This window comes from Camelina sativa, chromosome 13 (assembly GCF_030686135.1).
Source record: "Camelina sativa cultivar CO46 ecotype springtype chromosome 13, ASM3068613v1".
Lineage (NCBI taxonomy): Eukaryota > Viridiplantae > Streptophyta > Magnoliopsida > Brassicales > Brassicaceae > Camelina > Camelina sativa.
In genome coordinates, this window is record NC_141892.1 from 26,279,802 (window position 1) to 26,296,594 (window position 16,793).

Genomic DNA, 16,793 nt, shown 5'->3' on the forward strand with positions numbered 1-16,793 from the left:
TGCAACATTATTTCCGAAACTTGACAATCTTTTACAACACTAAAAGAGATGGGAGAGCCAAAATAGCTGTTAACTTTCTGTTAAGGTCTGTAACACTCAGTTTTATTAATAAGATGAAATATAATAAAAAAAACCTAGCCAAAATGGCTGGAGAAGAAGCTTTAAAACCGCTCGCAAAAGATGAAAAACACCTAAAGGTTCATTTTAAAACAAAAAAAATAAAGCCAAAATAACTGGAAGTAGTAATTAAACCTCATCGTCTGATTCAGCATCCTCGTTGTCAGACTCAGGCAAAACATACTCGATGTCCACGACATCAAGAGGATGCCTGTGCAAGTAATTCAAGAGCTGTTCAAGGTTTCTAATCCCTCTAAACTGATTTTGCTCCTCCTCTGCATTCATCTCAACCTCCTCTGCATCCATCTCGTCCTCCTCTGCATCCATCTCAACCATATCTTTTGGATCACTGTAACTCAAAACCTTCAATCCAAATTTTCCACAGTCATCCACATTCTCCACTCGAAATGATTGTGCTAGCGATCTTCCCATCACTTTAACATGCGACACGCTGCAAAGACAATCAACAGAAACTACTTTCACATTGCACAAGTTTTTAAAACAAATCTAGAGCAATAAGGAGAGAAGATGTACCATATATAGTATTGGCCATCCAAATCTTGTGTCTGAACCCGACCTAGAAACTCAACTAGCATATACCCACCAATGCAAAGAACGGGTTCTGGAAGCTCAAAGGTCTGCAATCGATTTTCCTACTCACAGAAACCATAATCACAGTTCAGGAACAGACTTTATATATTATACTAACGAAGAGAGTGACTGGTAAGTTGCAACACACCTGAGCCATCGAAAACTCTTGTGAAGTGTAAGTCCATACATAGTTGCTTTCAGCAGAACTCTTTCCTGGCTCACCTTTTTTATCCTGTGAGTTGTTGTACTGTGGTGAGTTGTCATTCTTGTGGTAACCCAACCGGATACGAACATAATGTGAAGAGTATATCGGATGACCGCGCTGGAAAAAAGCTACAAAAAGTGGGTAAACCGTTAAGCAACAAAAGTCTCAATTAGAGAGAGAAGCAGAGAAACATTGACAAAGGGGGGTTACCTTGGAAAGGCTGAACTTTGAATTCCGTAATGACACACAAATCACCCATCAACCTGTAAAGAAGCGTTTCAGGCACCGAAGTTTTGTGTTGGCCAGTACTCGACCAGTATGAAGGGGTTTCACCAATCCGATCAGGTTCGTCGAGTGTGTTTGAGATGCTTTCAGCAGGGAAGTTATCAGTACTAGAAGCTATGATGGCATCAGCGATACAGCTTTGGATAGGGGAGGACGTGCATCCTCTAGCCAATAAGGCGTAAGCCCGATGCTCTTTCTCAAGTAGCCGTGTGTCCATAACACTGCTTGACCCGGCTTCGGAGGACTCATCATGTGTTTCTACTATATGACCCACATTAGATAGCTGATGGAACAGCTTCAAGCATAGATTCTTGGAGAGATTGTAATTAATCACTGCAAATGCAAAAAAAAAAAAACCCATTCTGGAAACATTAAACATCTAAGGACACGAGAGGTAAAATTCTCCAATCCACCATACACAAGATTCAACAGAGACAACTCAGAAAGTTACATTGAAGATTAAAAATAAAATAAAAAGCCATTGAAGAGGAGGTGTGAGGATTACCAAATTGACGCCAGGAGCGTGAGACAGCACTAGCACGGACAATATCAGAAGGATCATCAAGACAAGAAAGAATGGAGAGGGAAGTGTCGGTATCAAGATTGTTTACGAAATCCATTCCTGTGTTTGACCCTATCGACAAATACACAAAAAGATTGAAACTTTATAAATCAACAACAATGAGAGCATTGTCACAAAACGAACAAAGATCATTCCGGTGAATAATAAACCAACAGATTGAACGGAGAAACTCAAATCTACTCTATTCTATCAAAAAATATAAAAAGGTAAGATTTTTGGAGAATGTTCATAAAAAAAAAAAAAAAAATGAAATTGGGAAAGACCAAAAAAAGCTGCGCAAAAGCAAATTGAGGCAATCAGATGCAGAAATCAACAAAACAATGAAGAAGCATCCGATGAGAAAGAAAGAAAGAGATTATTCACCTAATTTCTTATCCATAAATTGTGTTGACATCATTCTTAGAAGAGAGCGACGATTGTGACCCTAAGAAGGAATTGATTTTGGGTATTTTTAGGATTAGAGATAGAGAGAGACGAGAGAGTTTTTATATATTCAAACAACCGACATACTTTATTTAATTATTTCTTGTCTTTTTTTTTTTACATAATATTTTTGTCTCAAAATTAATCAGTTTAATTCAATTACAATATACAGTAAAACCTCTATAAATTAATAAAGTCGGGACCATGATATTTTATTAATTTATAGAAGTTTTAATTCATCGATAAATTAAGATTTTCATTTTTATAGTTTTAAATATTTTCGATTAAAAATAAGATATTTTTGTTATAATTCACACTTTTATATTTTTTAATTTATAATTTTGGCTATCGTAATATAATTGATGTCAATAGTTTACTAGATTATCAAAGTGAAAATAATAAATGTTTAAAATTTTATAGTTTAGAAGAAACTGTTGTTAATATTCTTCATGATGAAGTCAAACAAGATATTACGGTATCTTTATAACCAATTACACGTAAAGAAGTGATGCGGGGCGGAAGCTAAGAATGGATAAGGATAAGAGTCCTCTTCCCACGTCCTACTAAAGGTAAAATCTTTATGGATGTGAGAGTCCTCCTCTCTAGGCTTATACAAAGCTCTCTTCAAAATAACTCTTTATTCAATTCAATAACTGTCGATACATGTGAGGGTTTGATCCCTTTTATAAAGGATAATCAAATCTAAAACTAAGGTAAGAGATAAACACCAAATATTCTATTACTAATCCTAAAAGTAAAGAATATATCTTCTTCCAAAATAAAATAGAAAACTAACATAAATCCTAATTAAAAGTTATGTAAATACCGATGTCAAACCCGTAACTTGTTGGGCAAGAAACACAACACCAAAGCCCAACAATAATGAATAATATGCTGCATCAAGAAGCGTCTATTGCGTGTAAGACGCTCCACAATTTTTGGATACAATTTGAGAAAATAACACAAAAAGTTTTTGATGCAATGAGAAATATTATAAAAGAGCTCCAACAAGAATGCAAATTCAAGAATAGACAAACAACAATAGAGCCATATTTCACTAAATTTTCTTATATATATATATATATATTTAGTTTATATCATTATTAATTTATGATATTTATGAGACTATATTTTTACATAGGATTTCCAAAAAAAGTATTATCTTATTATTTTATCGAATTATGTCATTTTTTACACCAGCCCAATTCGGGACTGAAAAAAATTATTTATTTATAGCGAGTATTAGTTTAAGGGAAATTTACTCAAATGTTATACATTTTAGGTAATATTACCAGAATCTACAAAAAAAGATTTTATTACTAGAATATTTCGGGTATTTTCAAAATACACAGCATGCCCATGTTTTATGTTACCGGAAAAAACGTAATTACAAAAATACCATTGCCACGTCTGACGCCACGTCAGAAATCGCTGACGTGTAACCATAACTCAGTCGTAACGCGTTACAGAGGTATATTGCGGCTGAGTTATACGTATGTTGCGGCTGATTTATGGAAAAAACATTTGAGTAAGCGTGGACGGCTGACTTAGAGCATAACTCAGCCAAGCGTTACGGCTGACTTATGAAAATCTGGCTGAGTTATGCTCTAACTCAGCCAAGCGTTACGACTGACTTATGAAAATCTGGCTGTGTTATGCTCTAACTCAGCCGTCCTTACGGCTGAGTTTTCACCCGATGGTTGAGTTGTCAAAATTTTGGCTGAGTTATCACTACGACACGGCTGAGTTACCTTTTTCCAACTGGCTGAGTTATGAAAAACGGCTGACTTATGAGATGTTGTTACGGCTGAGTTATGGTTAAAAACTATAACTCAGCTCGTACAACTCAGCCATATTACGGCTGACTTAGTAGCAAAAGATTAATTACTATAATGTTATTCAGTTATGGCTGACTTATTAAACGATACAACTGAGTTACATATTTTCAGTTGCCACGTCAGACGCATCATCCATGTCAGCATTCCATGTCATCATTTTTTTTATCCGAAAATACGAAACGTCGTTCGACTCTTGTTCTTCAACTGGTTTATAAGTGAACTATTTACCTTCTTCTTCACCTTGTTCTTCATTATCTTCCATGGATCCAGTTCCAGTACTAATTGTTTCCGGTAACTGGGTAAAAACACAAAGATATGTATTTAACACCGACGATAGAGGGTGTATAGTTGTGCAGATAGATGGAGGCACAACACACGACAAGCTTGTGGAGCTTGTTCTTGAAGACTACGGATTGGACGCGTCTAGCCATGAGCTAAAGCTGAGCTATATGTTCTCGAATAAGGCACTAAAACATATGGCGCATGATACTCCACCAGTTTTTGTCTCCAATGATCGACAGTTGCAATGTTTTTTGGGGCTATGGAAAACCGATCAGCTACGTCTCTGTGTAGAGTTTTCGGCGAAAGAGTCTACAGAAACTAGTGGAGCTAGAGGAAGTATGATTCGGCCAAGCAGTGACTCAAAAGTAGAATCTACATACGAAATGTATGGTGGGGGATTTGAAGACACTTGTTTTGATTATGGTAAGATCGTTGACAAAGAAAACGAAGAAGAAGAAGAAGCTGTCGAAGTAGCATCTGACGAAGAAGAAGACAATGAATTTTCAAGCCGATTTCATGTTTTCGATGACTCCGATGGTGAGTCATCTGATGACGAGAAGTTTTCTGTATTGGGCGAGCCTCAGAGTAAAGAGGAAGACCCACCTACTCCGCCTCCTCAAAATAAAGGTCATAAAGATGATAACTTTGCCGGATCGAAGATGAATCCAGAGGCTGTTAGGTTGGAGGTGTCAACGCTAAAAATTGATGTAGGACAACGATAAAGGAGCAAAAAGCAGTTGAGGAATCACGTGAAACTTATTTTGGTTAGGGATGGATTTGATTTTAATATACCAGTATCATATCCGAGACAAGTGGTTTATAGGTGTTGGGTTGAAGGATGTCTTTGGAGAGTTCATGCATCTGTACAAGGGGATGACCCGGATTTTCATGTTCGTTTATACAATTCGGAACACACATGTTCTGTGACGGAACGTTCTACTAGATCCCGCCAATCAACAGCTGATATATTGGCAGGTCTTTATAGGGACTATCTTGGTGATCTTGGTCCGGATGTTAAACCTAAAAGTGTCGGAATCATTTTCAATAAGAAATTTAGTCTAAATGTAATTACTATGTTTCGACTGACTTATTTGATAATAATGGCTGACTTATAGGTATGTATAGGCTGAGTTATTTACATGTTACGACTGATTTATTGATTATTTACGGCTGACTTATTCGAATGTATCGGCTGAGTTATCTATATGTTATGGCTGATTTATTAATTTGTTTGGTGTCAACAGATGGGTTATTGGAAGGCATATCGAACGCTGCTGAATGCAAGGCAGATCGATCAGGGAATACTGAGGATAGTTTTAGCGAGTTGCCTTCTTACATGTACAAGTTAAGAAGGGAAAATCCGGGTACAGTCACGCGTCTTCAAATAGATGATGAAGATATATTCAAATATGTTTTTATTGCTTTTGGTGCGGGTATTGCTGGGTTTGCTTTCATGCGCAAAGTTGTTGTTGTCGACGGAACGTTTCTCCATGGTAGTTACAAAGGGACGCTTCTAACAACCCTAGCTCAAGATGGTAACTTTCAAATTTTTCCATTAGCTTTCGCTGTTGTTGACACTGAAAATGATGAGTCTTGGCGTTGGTTTTTTACACAACTCAAAGTTGCCATTCCTGACGAAAAGGATCTTGCGATAATCTCTTACAGACATAAGTCAATAGGGAAAGCGATTGGTCAAGTGTATTCGTTGGCTTCGCGTGGAATTTGCACTTACCATTTGTATAAGAACATCTTGGTGATGTTCAAAGGAAAACATTTGTTCCCTCTGGTGAAAAAAACGGCAAGGTGTTTTAGGCTGTCTGATTTTAATGAGACTTTCAATGAGATTGAAGCACGTCATCCCGAACTACATGGATACCTCCAACGAGCTGGTGTCCGAATGTGGGTGCGTGTTCATTTCCCGGGTGAAAGGTACAAGCAGAATCAATGAACCATGCACTGTCAAATGCTAGAAATCTTCCCATAGTTCGACTGCTAGAGTCGATATGGAATATGATGACCAGATGGTTTTCTGAACGGAGAGAGGATGCGAAATCGCAGCTAACAACGCTCACTCGAGGTGTTGAGAAACTGTTACAGGTAAAATTACATAAGTCAGTCGTCAATGTTGATAACTCAGCCATAACAGCTTTCATATCTCAACCGTCACTGTTTCCATATATCAGCCATAACCATTATAGTTTCCATAAATCAGCCATAATTGTTTTCATAACTCAGCCGTGATTGTTTTCATAATTCAGCCAAAAACGTTTTTTTTTTGTTCTACTCCCTACTAGGACCGTGTCACCGCAGCAAGACTTATGGAGGTACTAACGATTGATGCTGTACGTGTGCAAGTGAGATATGGATCATCTTTGCATGTTGTAAATTTGGAACTAAAAAAATGCACATGCCGTCGTTTCGACCACGAGAAAATACCATGCATCCATGCAATCGCAGCTGCAGAGCAAATGGATGTGTCTCGTATATCCATGTGCGATCCGAAATTTAGGAGTGTCGATTTGGTTAATGGATGGGTTGGTTCAATCATGCCTCCAGATGAATCATTCCCTGCTCCTGAAGCTGTGGATAATCAGAAGTGCTTGCCTCCGATTGTTGTGAACCAGCCAGGAAGGCCCAAGAAGCGTAGGATTAAATCATCTTTGGAAGTTGCCATTGAAAATAAACGCCCTAGGAAGCAACACGCATGTTCGTGATGTAAGCAAGTTGGGCACAATGTGAAAACTTGTCATAACTCACTATAACTCACTATGTTCGTTTTCCGCTTTCTAATTATTTTGTGTAATAACTCAGCCATAACTCACTATAACTCAGCCATCTCATGAATCGACGAGACCTTTCGTTTTCCCGTAAAACTATAACTCAGCCGTCAAATATCATATAAGTCAGCCGTTTAAGTCAATAACTCAGCCATATTACTCAATTGTTAGAGAAATACTTTTCCAAAAATAAAATTCAAAATTCGAATAATAATTATTTAATTATTTCGAATAATATATTGTGAAAAAGCTCACTTTATGAATTTATTATGCGTGTGGATTTGAGCAGGCACAAAATTAGTGATTTTTCGCGTTTCCCTAACAACACTTATTCTGATATCGAGAGACGCTTATAAGGAATCTTACATATCAAAAGACCCAGGAAAGAAAGAAGAATACATTTTCATATTATTGAGAAGACTCTAAACGATAACTCAGCCGTCATACACTATAACTCAGCCATAACTCCAATTATAAGTCTAATTAACCGACCAAACCGATTCGAACCGAAAAACTAATTTTTCCCTAACCCTAACCATAACCCCTAAATGTCATGTTCTCGTAATAACTCAGCCATAAAGCAATATTTTAATCGACGTGAACTTTCGTTTTCCCGTAAAACTATAACTCAGCCGTAAAGCAATATTTTGGCGGGAAACCATATGTTAACCTAATAATAGATTGTTTCTTGTGATAACTCAGTCATAATTCATTATGACTCAGCCGTCACATGACCTTTCGTTTTCCCGTAAATTTTATAACTCAGCCGTCAAGTCATATATATCAGCCATTTACTTTCAGATTGTTTCTTGTGATAACTCAGCCTTTACTCAGTATAAATCAGCCGTCACATGACTTTTCGTTTTCCTGTAAATATGTCTAACTCTCTTTCATCTCAAATATGTCTGACTCTCTTTCATCTCACATCGACTTTGCTGAAGAATTGCCATTAAATTTCCATTAAATTCCATTAAATTCGAATTGATTACATTCAGTTCGGCAATTCGCCAAAATAAAAAAAATAATAATAAAAAGTGACAAGCGTCCTATCACCGAACTAGTTCCCATGGGAAGGCTAATCATGAGTCTTCTGATCTCGGCAGAAACTGATTCCCATCTCTAGCATTCTGGACGGTCATGTCGTCTCAGAATGGGAGCCGGACCGGATAGATCGGACTCCAACGGTTCTTCCACCACCAGCTTGCTCAGTTCAGATCGCAAGAACTGACGCTCCCGCCTTAAGGCTTCAAGCCTTTCCATCGGCACTTTGGAGCCCTTGGACACTATCTCCTCCAGGAAGGCACATGGACCTTCTATGGCATGGCTTCCGCAGAAGAAATGATCCGTTGACTCCAAGTAGTTGACGTACCGCCTCAGCCTCTCCAGGCAACCTTGGTAGGCCCAGACGTCTGTGATGCGCTGGAAGTCAGACTCTCCCAAAGGTTCGTAATCACCTTCGGGTATGTTGGGCACCACCATACGGGAGACCTGTTCTTCGCACGAGGCATGCTTAGCAAGTAGACGAATCATGCGCCACTTCGCCAGAAAGAAACCTTCGGCGATGAGCTCATCCAGGACTCAGATAGTCCCTTCCAATCGTTAGAGCCGAAAGACTTGCTCGAGTTTAAGACGAAGTGTTTTGATATACGCGCCTAGTCTCTTGCGGTGAGCTCGGTACCTCCGGAGTTCCTTTTGCAAAGGATCTTCTTCCGGCTCAACTCAGAACGAGTTCACGGAATCGAGACGTCTCCTCCTGAGGGGGGGGCATAATCTGATGCATTCGGATCAAAACCGCTAGCTCCAGCGGCTGTATGTTCTCGGGCTCGTTTCAACCATGCAGATCGGGTAGTCACTGGCATCTTTGCTAGTTTGGTTCGAGTTTGGAATGCTCTGAACATTTCCAACCCTTCCCCTATTTATACTAAAACTTGGAACACAACTGCGATCCCCTTCCACTAATCAGAAAACTGAGACCTTTTGTTTTCTCGTAAATATTATGACTCTACCGTCAAGTCACATATATCATTCATTTACTTTCAGATTGTTTCTTTTGATAACTCAGCCATTATTCAATATAACTCAGCCGTAACATGAATTTACGTGACCTTTCGTTTTCCCGTAAAACTATAACTCAGCCGTCAAGTAATATAAATCAGCCATTTACTTTCAGATTGTTTCTTTTGATAACTCAGCCATTATTCAATATAACTCTGCCGTAACATGAATCGACGTGACCTTTCGTTTTCCCGTAAAACTATATCTCAGCCGTCAAGTAATTTTTGGCGGGAAACCATAAGTTAACCTAATAATATCCATTGTGATATTTTGGCGGGAAACCATAAGTTATGGATGCATAAGTTAACCTAATTATATTCATATAATTCATTGTATCGTTTCAGTTTCTTCTTCTCCGCTCATTACACCTATAAATATTGCATCTTCGTCGATCAGTTCACCTTCAAATCTCATCTATCATTATATTGCACTTCCTTCGATCATTTCCTTCAAATCTCAGCTATGGACGGAGAGGGTTCCAGTAGACGTCAAAAACCCAAGGTAGAGATGGGAGACGAAGACAATCAGCCGTCCATCCGCATGGCCGGAGCAAGTTCCAGTAAACGTCAAAGAAATACAGATTTCGAGTGGGAAGAAGAAGCACTATTGGCCGTGTCCGAAGCTTTTACTCATACGAGAGTCAAGGCCGAGGTGGAGACAACTGATCGCTATAAAGCAATTTTGCATATGATGGATGATCATATGAAGAAGAAGGAAGAGAAGACCGCCCTCGAGCATCAAGTGGAACTAATCGACGCTCAAATATCCCAACTGAATCAAATCTTGGGTGGAGAACTTGTCGACTTAGAGACATAGCACAAGAGGTTAGAGGTTATGAGAGAGATTGCAGAGGCTGATGTCGAACAGTGTGAGGTTCCTCCTCCTCTTGATTGGGAGAAACTAAAACTTCGTGGTTCCTCCTCCTCTTAATCGGTTTAAAAACCATCTTCCATTGTACTGTCGTCTCGTCTTCTTTATGAACTCTGAACTTTTTGTTTTGATTTCTTTTTGTAATGTTTAATATTAATATAATTTAGCCGGTATTACGATATCTCAGCCATTACGCGTTTATAAATCACTATAACTGAGCCGTCACATGAATCGACGAGAGTTTTCGTTTCATATAAATATTATCACTCAGCCGTGAAGTCATATAAATCAGCCATTTATTTTCAGATTGTTTCTTGTGATAACTCAGCCATCACGGATTTATAAATCACTATAAATCATCTGTCACATGCATCGACGAGACCTTTCGTTTTCCCGTCAAGTCATATATATCAGCCATTTACTTTCAGATTGTTTCTTGTGATAACTTAGCCATAACTTACAATAACTCAGCCGTCACATGACCTTTCATTTTCCCGTAAATTTCATAACTCAGTCGTAAAGTCATATATATCAGCCATTTACTTTCAGATTGTTTCTTGTGATAACTCAGCCATAATGCATTATAACTCAGCCATTACGGATTTATAAATCACTATAACTCAGCCGTTACATGAATCAACTAAACCTTTCGTTTTTCCTTAAATACCATAATTAAGCCGTCAAATCGTATAAATCAGTCGTTTGCTTTCAGATTGTTTCTTGTGATAACTCAGCCATAACTTTACTATAACTCAGCCGTTAAATGAGAGGAGATACTAAAATGTGGAAGCATAAAAAGGTGGATAACAGGGACCTTTAATACATGAAAAAAGATACTCGCCTACGAAATGGAAAATAATTATTTTAAATTAAATAGACTGGAAATCACTGCTGGAAACCCTAAAGGATCTCAGAGACTTTGAGGGACAACCACCAAAGGTAACAGTTTTTGCACATGATTTCATAACGGTCTCCATAGCCGGGAGAATGGAGACTGTTATCCAAATAACACATCACAGCACAAGCGGGTGAAGGGAGTAACGGGCTGTCAGGATAGAGATGGGGGGCTGTGTATGAGTTTTTCCGGGCCGTCTTTTAACGAGATAACGCAAACATAAAATCATCACCGGTTGCCCTGACACCCGCAGACAGTAGAGGATAATGATGTGCATCAAACAGCTGGAGGTAATGGACAGCCATAACCTCATTCCCTTGACAAATACTTAGTACCCCACATGCTAATGTGGCATCAACATCGGCTGGTACATTACGACTGAGAATATCAATCCCACGCTGGATATCTCTATCCTCAGCCACAACCCTTAGCCCTTCGTAGTAAATGGCGATGGGGTTGCCGGCGTCAAAGCATTTGACAAAGAAAGGCCTGTACAGCCCTTCAATTTGGAGGCCACCATCAGGGGCATTGGATGTGTTGATTTCTAATGGATCAGTACAAAGGCAATAAATAGCAGCTGTCTTTAGAACTTCTTTACTGTATACTGCATTTTTTCCCCTATGACCAGCCCTCAAAATAGAACCAAGTGACCACCATCGATCTTCTGTAGCAAGGGAAACGATTTTTATGAAAACATCGTCGGGGAGATCCGGCATCTTGGGTGCTCGAGCGGACATAGTGTTGTAAACAATAATTTTATTCTAGTTTGTAGTTGAGAGGTAATAGACTAAAGAAACAGAAATACTTGTATATATACATAGATAGCATAAAAGTATATTATTTGGTTGGGCAGAATACAAGATGGATGATGAATTTAATGAGTTAATACATATATCAGCCAGAGAATGAGTCAGTAGGTACAGACAGATTGTTTCTTGTGATACCTCAGCCATAACTTTACTTTAACTCAGCCGTCACATGAATCGACGAGACCTTTCGTTTTCCCTTAAATACCATACCTCAGTTATCACAAGTATATAATTCAATTGTAATTCATAACTCAGCCGTGTGAAGTATATAAATCAGCCGTAACTTAACCGTAAGTCAGCCATAATTTTGAAAATAGACAAATCAAAGTTTTACAAATCCAAGTACAATTCCTACCAAAAGAAATCCAAATGTTTTACATATCATAGTACAATTCCTACCAAAAGAAACGAAACGAAGGACATAATGCATTATTTAAATTGACTCATAAAATCAGGTGCCTCATCGTAGATTTCTGCTGCCATTTTAACCCGTATAGCCTGGATATTTTGATCACATATGCCATCGAAAGTCAAACCAAGCGCTAGACATTCTACAAACTTTAGAGCGTACACGCCACAGTCACCAACCTGTACGTTTTGAGGGACCTTGGAGACACTCTTCCTCCTGAAACTGAACTGACTGAAAGTAGGTGTACGCCATTTGTCAGGAACGTTCTCGTTCATCATTTTTGGAATCATCCGCGTAAACGCCCTACAAGCATTCAGCATTCTAATATCACTGTCTTTGTTTGCTTGACCCATGATGCTATCATAGCAATCAATATGCCTTCTGATGAGATCCACGTGCAGCGCCACCCAGTGATTGCCTCCAGTTTATGGAGTAATATACAGGTGCTCCACATCTTCTATCCACTTCAAATTGATCTGAAGGTATCAAACCTTTAACTAACTCTTCATAACAGTTGCCTTTGAATTTAAACAGTTTGAGTTTCATCTCGAACTGAGCATAGTCACAAACCATCGTTCTGGTGAACCACGGGTCTACAAACGCAATGCGTTTGTTGTGATATGGGAAAGGATCTCAGTTGTACCTAATACTGAGGAGTCTCATAAACGCGCCCATGTGCTGTAAAACAGAAAACTGAGTAGTAAACAACAACTCAGCCATAATGTAATATAAGTCAGTCGTAAACAATAACAAATCAGCTATTATGTATTATAACTCTGCCGTCAACAATAACAACTCAGTCATTATGTATTATAACTCAGCCGTAAACATTATAACTCAGCCGTCAAGTCATTATATCTCAGCCGTAAACATAATAACTCAGACATCAAGTTAAACTTACTTAATCAGACAGCCACCCAAATGTATCATGCTTCACTGGCCAGTTCTTTCTTTCGGTGATGAGAGTCCTATAGAATTCAATATTTGGTGTTGACTTGCCAATGGTGTATCCCTAAGAAACAAATAAGAACAGGTTAATATAATGTTAACAAGCTGTGATTAACAAGGGTCTAAAGGGTCATACTCGGCTGTCTTTAGGTACTCCAAAAGTTTTTTCAACTTGATCGGATCAACCGGTGCCAGAGGATCATATATTCCAGCTCCAGGTCCACAGTTCTTCCTCATGCATGTCAGTCCGTTGTCTCCAATATAAGGAAAAATCCTCGCTTGTGTAGCTTGATGTGTATTCAATGCACTTCCATCCAGGGACATCTTAACACTCTCCAGCCTTAAAGCTTTAATTCTATCAAGCATAATATTTTCCTCCTCATCATCCTTAGATTCAGGTTCAAGGACATCGTTTTCAGCCATAAACTCGGCTGTCATATCACATATACTGTTGTCAGCAGCGTCGGCACCAGCGTTTGCATCAGCTTTTGCACCAGCTTCGGCTTCTCCCTCATTCAAAACAGGTTCTACAAGTTGCAACGGCTTTACGGCAGTAGGCTTAGTAGTCTTTCTACCTCTTCTCTTTTGCGGATTATCTCCAACCTTCTTTTCCGCCAACTCTTTGACCTTCTTTGCCGCAAACTCTTTGGCCTTCTTTGCAGCCGCCGCCTCATCTTTGGCCTTCTTTGCCGTAAACCTCTTTGGCCTTCTTTGCATCTAATTCTTTGTCCTTCTTTGCATCTTTGGCATTTTTCCACGTGTTCAGCCGTTGATTTGGTTTCGTAGCAGCTGGAGACTTCTCAACGAAATTAAGAGGATCATCTTTATCAAACTCTTTATTCAGATTCCTACTGACCCAGCCAAACCACTTCCATCTACCTGTATGACATAGCGAACATAATTCAGACATAATTCAGATAATGATAACTCAACCTAAACATTCTGGAAAATCAGCCATAAAATTAAGATAAATCAGACATTACCGGAGGACTGTTGACAGAGTAGTTTTGTTGTTTTTTTTCTGGAATGACTGGTGGACCTTTTGGTGTATGTAGTTTTGCCCAAAGGACTTCTGGTAACAGGCTCGTTATTTTGAAATTTGAACACGCATCATAAGTGTTTTGGCCAGTTTGCCCAACACCCACGGAAAACACGTGCTCTTTCATCTGTTTGAGTTCACTCTCAACAGATCCAAACATGGTATCAATCCTTTCATTCATCCTCTTTTCTATTCTATCTCCAATCTTCTTCTCCAGATCCAGAGCAATGTTTTTTTCAAAGGTGTCAAACCTTGAGGTTAAATTAGACACCAACTCAACGATAGTTGCAACCGACCCATCTTCTCCAGCATCTTCCTCCTCACTAGCACACTGAAACAAATACATAAACCGTCACAAACAAGCTAACGAAAGATTACATATAATATAAACACACTATACACCATATCACTTACCTTTATTCTTTTTTTCTTCTTCTTATTCTTCTGTGCAGCTCCTGCACCAGATTCACCACCCTGACTGTTTGAAACGTCCACCTTCTGGACTTTCTGCTTCTTTGCGGGAGGAGATTCAGACTCAACATCTGTTTTAGCTTTTCGCTTTTTCTTCTTATCACTCCCCTTAACATCCCAAAAATCTATAACAAACTTACCCTCATGTATGTCTTGGATAAGGCGATCAAGTGATGTGTCGTCTTCTTGACCTGGCCACGTATGAAATAGGTCGCTTACATCATCCTTCATAACCATTTTAGTCACACGCAGTTGTGATATAAAAGATTATGAAACCCATCAGTAAGTTTTAACTTAGCCACTACTAAAACATAACTCAGCCATCACTAAAACATAACTTAGCCATCACTAAATCATAACTCAGCCATCACTAAATCATAACTCAGCCTATAATAAACCTTACCTCACCAAGCGCTTTGATCTCTTCAGCAATTACGGTTTCCAGCGTTGAACGTGTACGGTTTCCACCCCATTGAAGCAACGGTATGCCACCATTTTTTTCTTTTGTTGCATTCCCAAATCGTTCTCCAAAGATTTGGACTGACTCATACGCCCAAGCCTGTAACACGGGTGTAAAACCACTAAGGGTGTACGACTTTCCCGTAAGCTTCAACATCTTTATAGAATCAACAAGAGCTTCAAATGCTGACCGACCCCACGGATAAGTCTTCATGGCTTCATCATCAAAAACTCTTTTCGCACTTTCAGATGGTATTCTAGATTTCTAATGGATGGCATATAGTCCAATGGCTTGAAAACACAACAGCCCCAACCATTTACGGGGCTCAGGGTCCCATCCCCGACACACTTTTAATGCTTCCCTGAGTTCAAGTAGCGTTGGACCTTCCCCACCAGGCACTTGCAAAAGTCTGAAGAACACTTTGTGTTCCTCTTCAAGTTCAAACCGTTATGTCGGCATTGGGTCTATGTTTAACCCCGTGACATGAGCAAATTCATTCAACCCAAACCTGATAGGTTGACCACCGACCACAAACCAAACCTCCTTCTTATGTACCCTTAACTGGTTACATAGTAGGAAATGTACAACCTTACCAGACCATACGAATTGGCTATCAACTAGCTTAGAGATTATTCCAATAGGTACTTTTTTCGTTTCATCCCACGCATCCTGTCCTATTGATTCCCTAATCTGAGGGAAATCTAACATCTTGAAATTGGTATTAATTTGTTTACAATATAGAATAAACTTCATTTCTGGCCAAAGTCTTGGGGGGTAATCCCTTGCTTGTTCTTCACAAATATCCTTAGCCATTTGATAAATATAATTCAGCAGTAAAGCATAAAATAAATCAGCCATAAAATATGACAAACTCAGACGCAATGCATATAATAACTCCGCCACAAATACATAACTCAGCCGTAAAGCAGCCGTAAACTATCGACAAAAACCCTCAATCGGGCGCATAAATAGGAAGACACATACCGGAACTCGAAGACGAGGCGACTTAGACGGAAACGAACAAGACATCGACGACGAAGAGATAAAGAGCGAATGAGAGAGAGAGAGTTTTTTATCGTTTAGGGTTCGTCGAGAGAGAGAGGGATTTCGCCGACGAGAGAGAGAGTTTTTTTTTTTCGCCGTTTGTGAACAGTTTTTAACTGTTCACTTTCCCTCTCAATGAAATAAACAAAGAAACTATCGATTCTAAACGATAACTCAGCCGTCATAACTCAACCATAACTTTACTATAACTAAGCCGTAACATGAATCGACTAGACCTTTCGTTTCCCGTAAATATTATAACTCAGCCGTCAAGTCATATATATCAGCCATCTACTTCCAGATTATTCCTAGTGATAACTCAGCCATCATATAAATCTGCCATTTACTTTCGTTTATAATTTCAGATTGTTTCTCGTAATAACTCAGCCATAACTCACTATAACTCAGCCATTACATGAATCGACGAGACCTTTCGTTTTCCCGTGATAACTCTCTAATTTACATGTTTTAAGCATCCCTTTTTGTCCATATTTTGCATTGTTTTTACCCTAACCTTAGCATTTTTAGGTCATTTACTATAGGAATCCACATTTAGGCCATTTAGGGTGTTGCATTCTTGTAGTTGCATATTTTGGATGAAAACAGGTGCTTAAGAGCTAAAAATGGGGAGGAACAAGGTCGAATCCGAGCATGTACCCAAAAGAGCTATGGAGCAGGAAGAACTGTCCGAA

The 16,793-nt window shown here is 39.0% G+C and overlaps 1 protein-coding gene across 1 annotated transcript; it reads right to left on the minus strand.

Moving 5' to 3' along the window:
• Nucleotides 1–49: 49 nt before the first annotated feature.
• Nucleotides 50–2,272, minus strand: LOC104737702 (F-box protein At4g00755). Its single transcript, XM_010457945.3, has 6 exons — nucleotides 2,145–2,272; nucleotides 1,704–1,832; nucleotides 1,124–1,531; nucleotides 857–1,041; nucleotides 652–770; nucleotides 50–568 (listed from the first exon to the last, which is right to left on the minus strand). The coding sequence occupies exons 1-6, from the start codon at nucleotides 2,176–2,178 to the stop codon at nucleotides 247–249; spliced, it is 1,197 nt and encodes a 398-aa protein (XP_010456247.1). The 5' UTR covers nucleotides 2,179–2,272; the 3' UTR covers nucleotides 50–246.
• Between the last annotated feature and the right edge of the window lie 14,521 nt (nucleotides 2,273–16,793).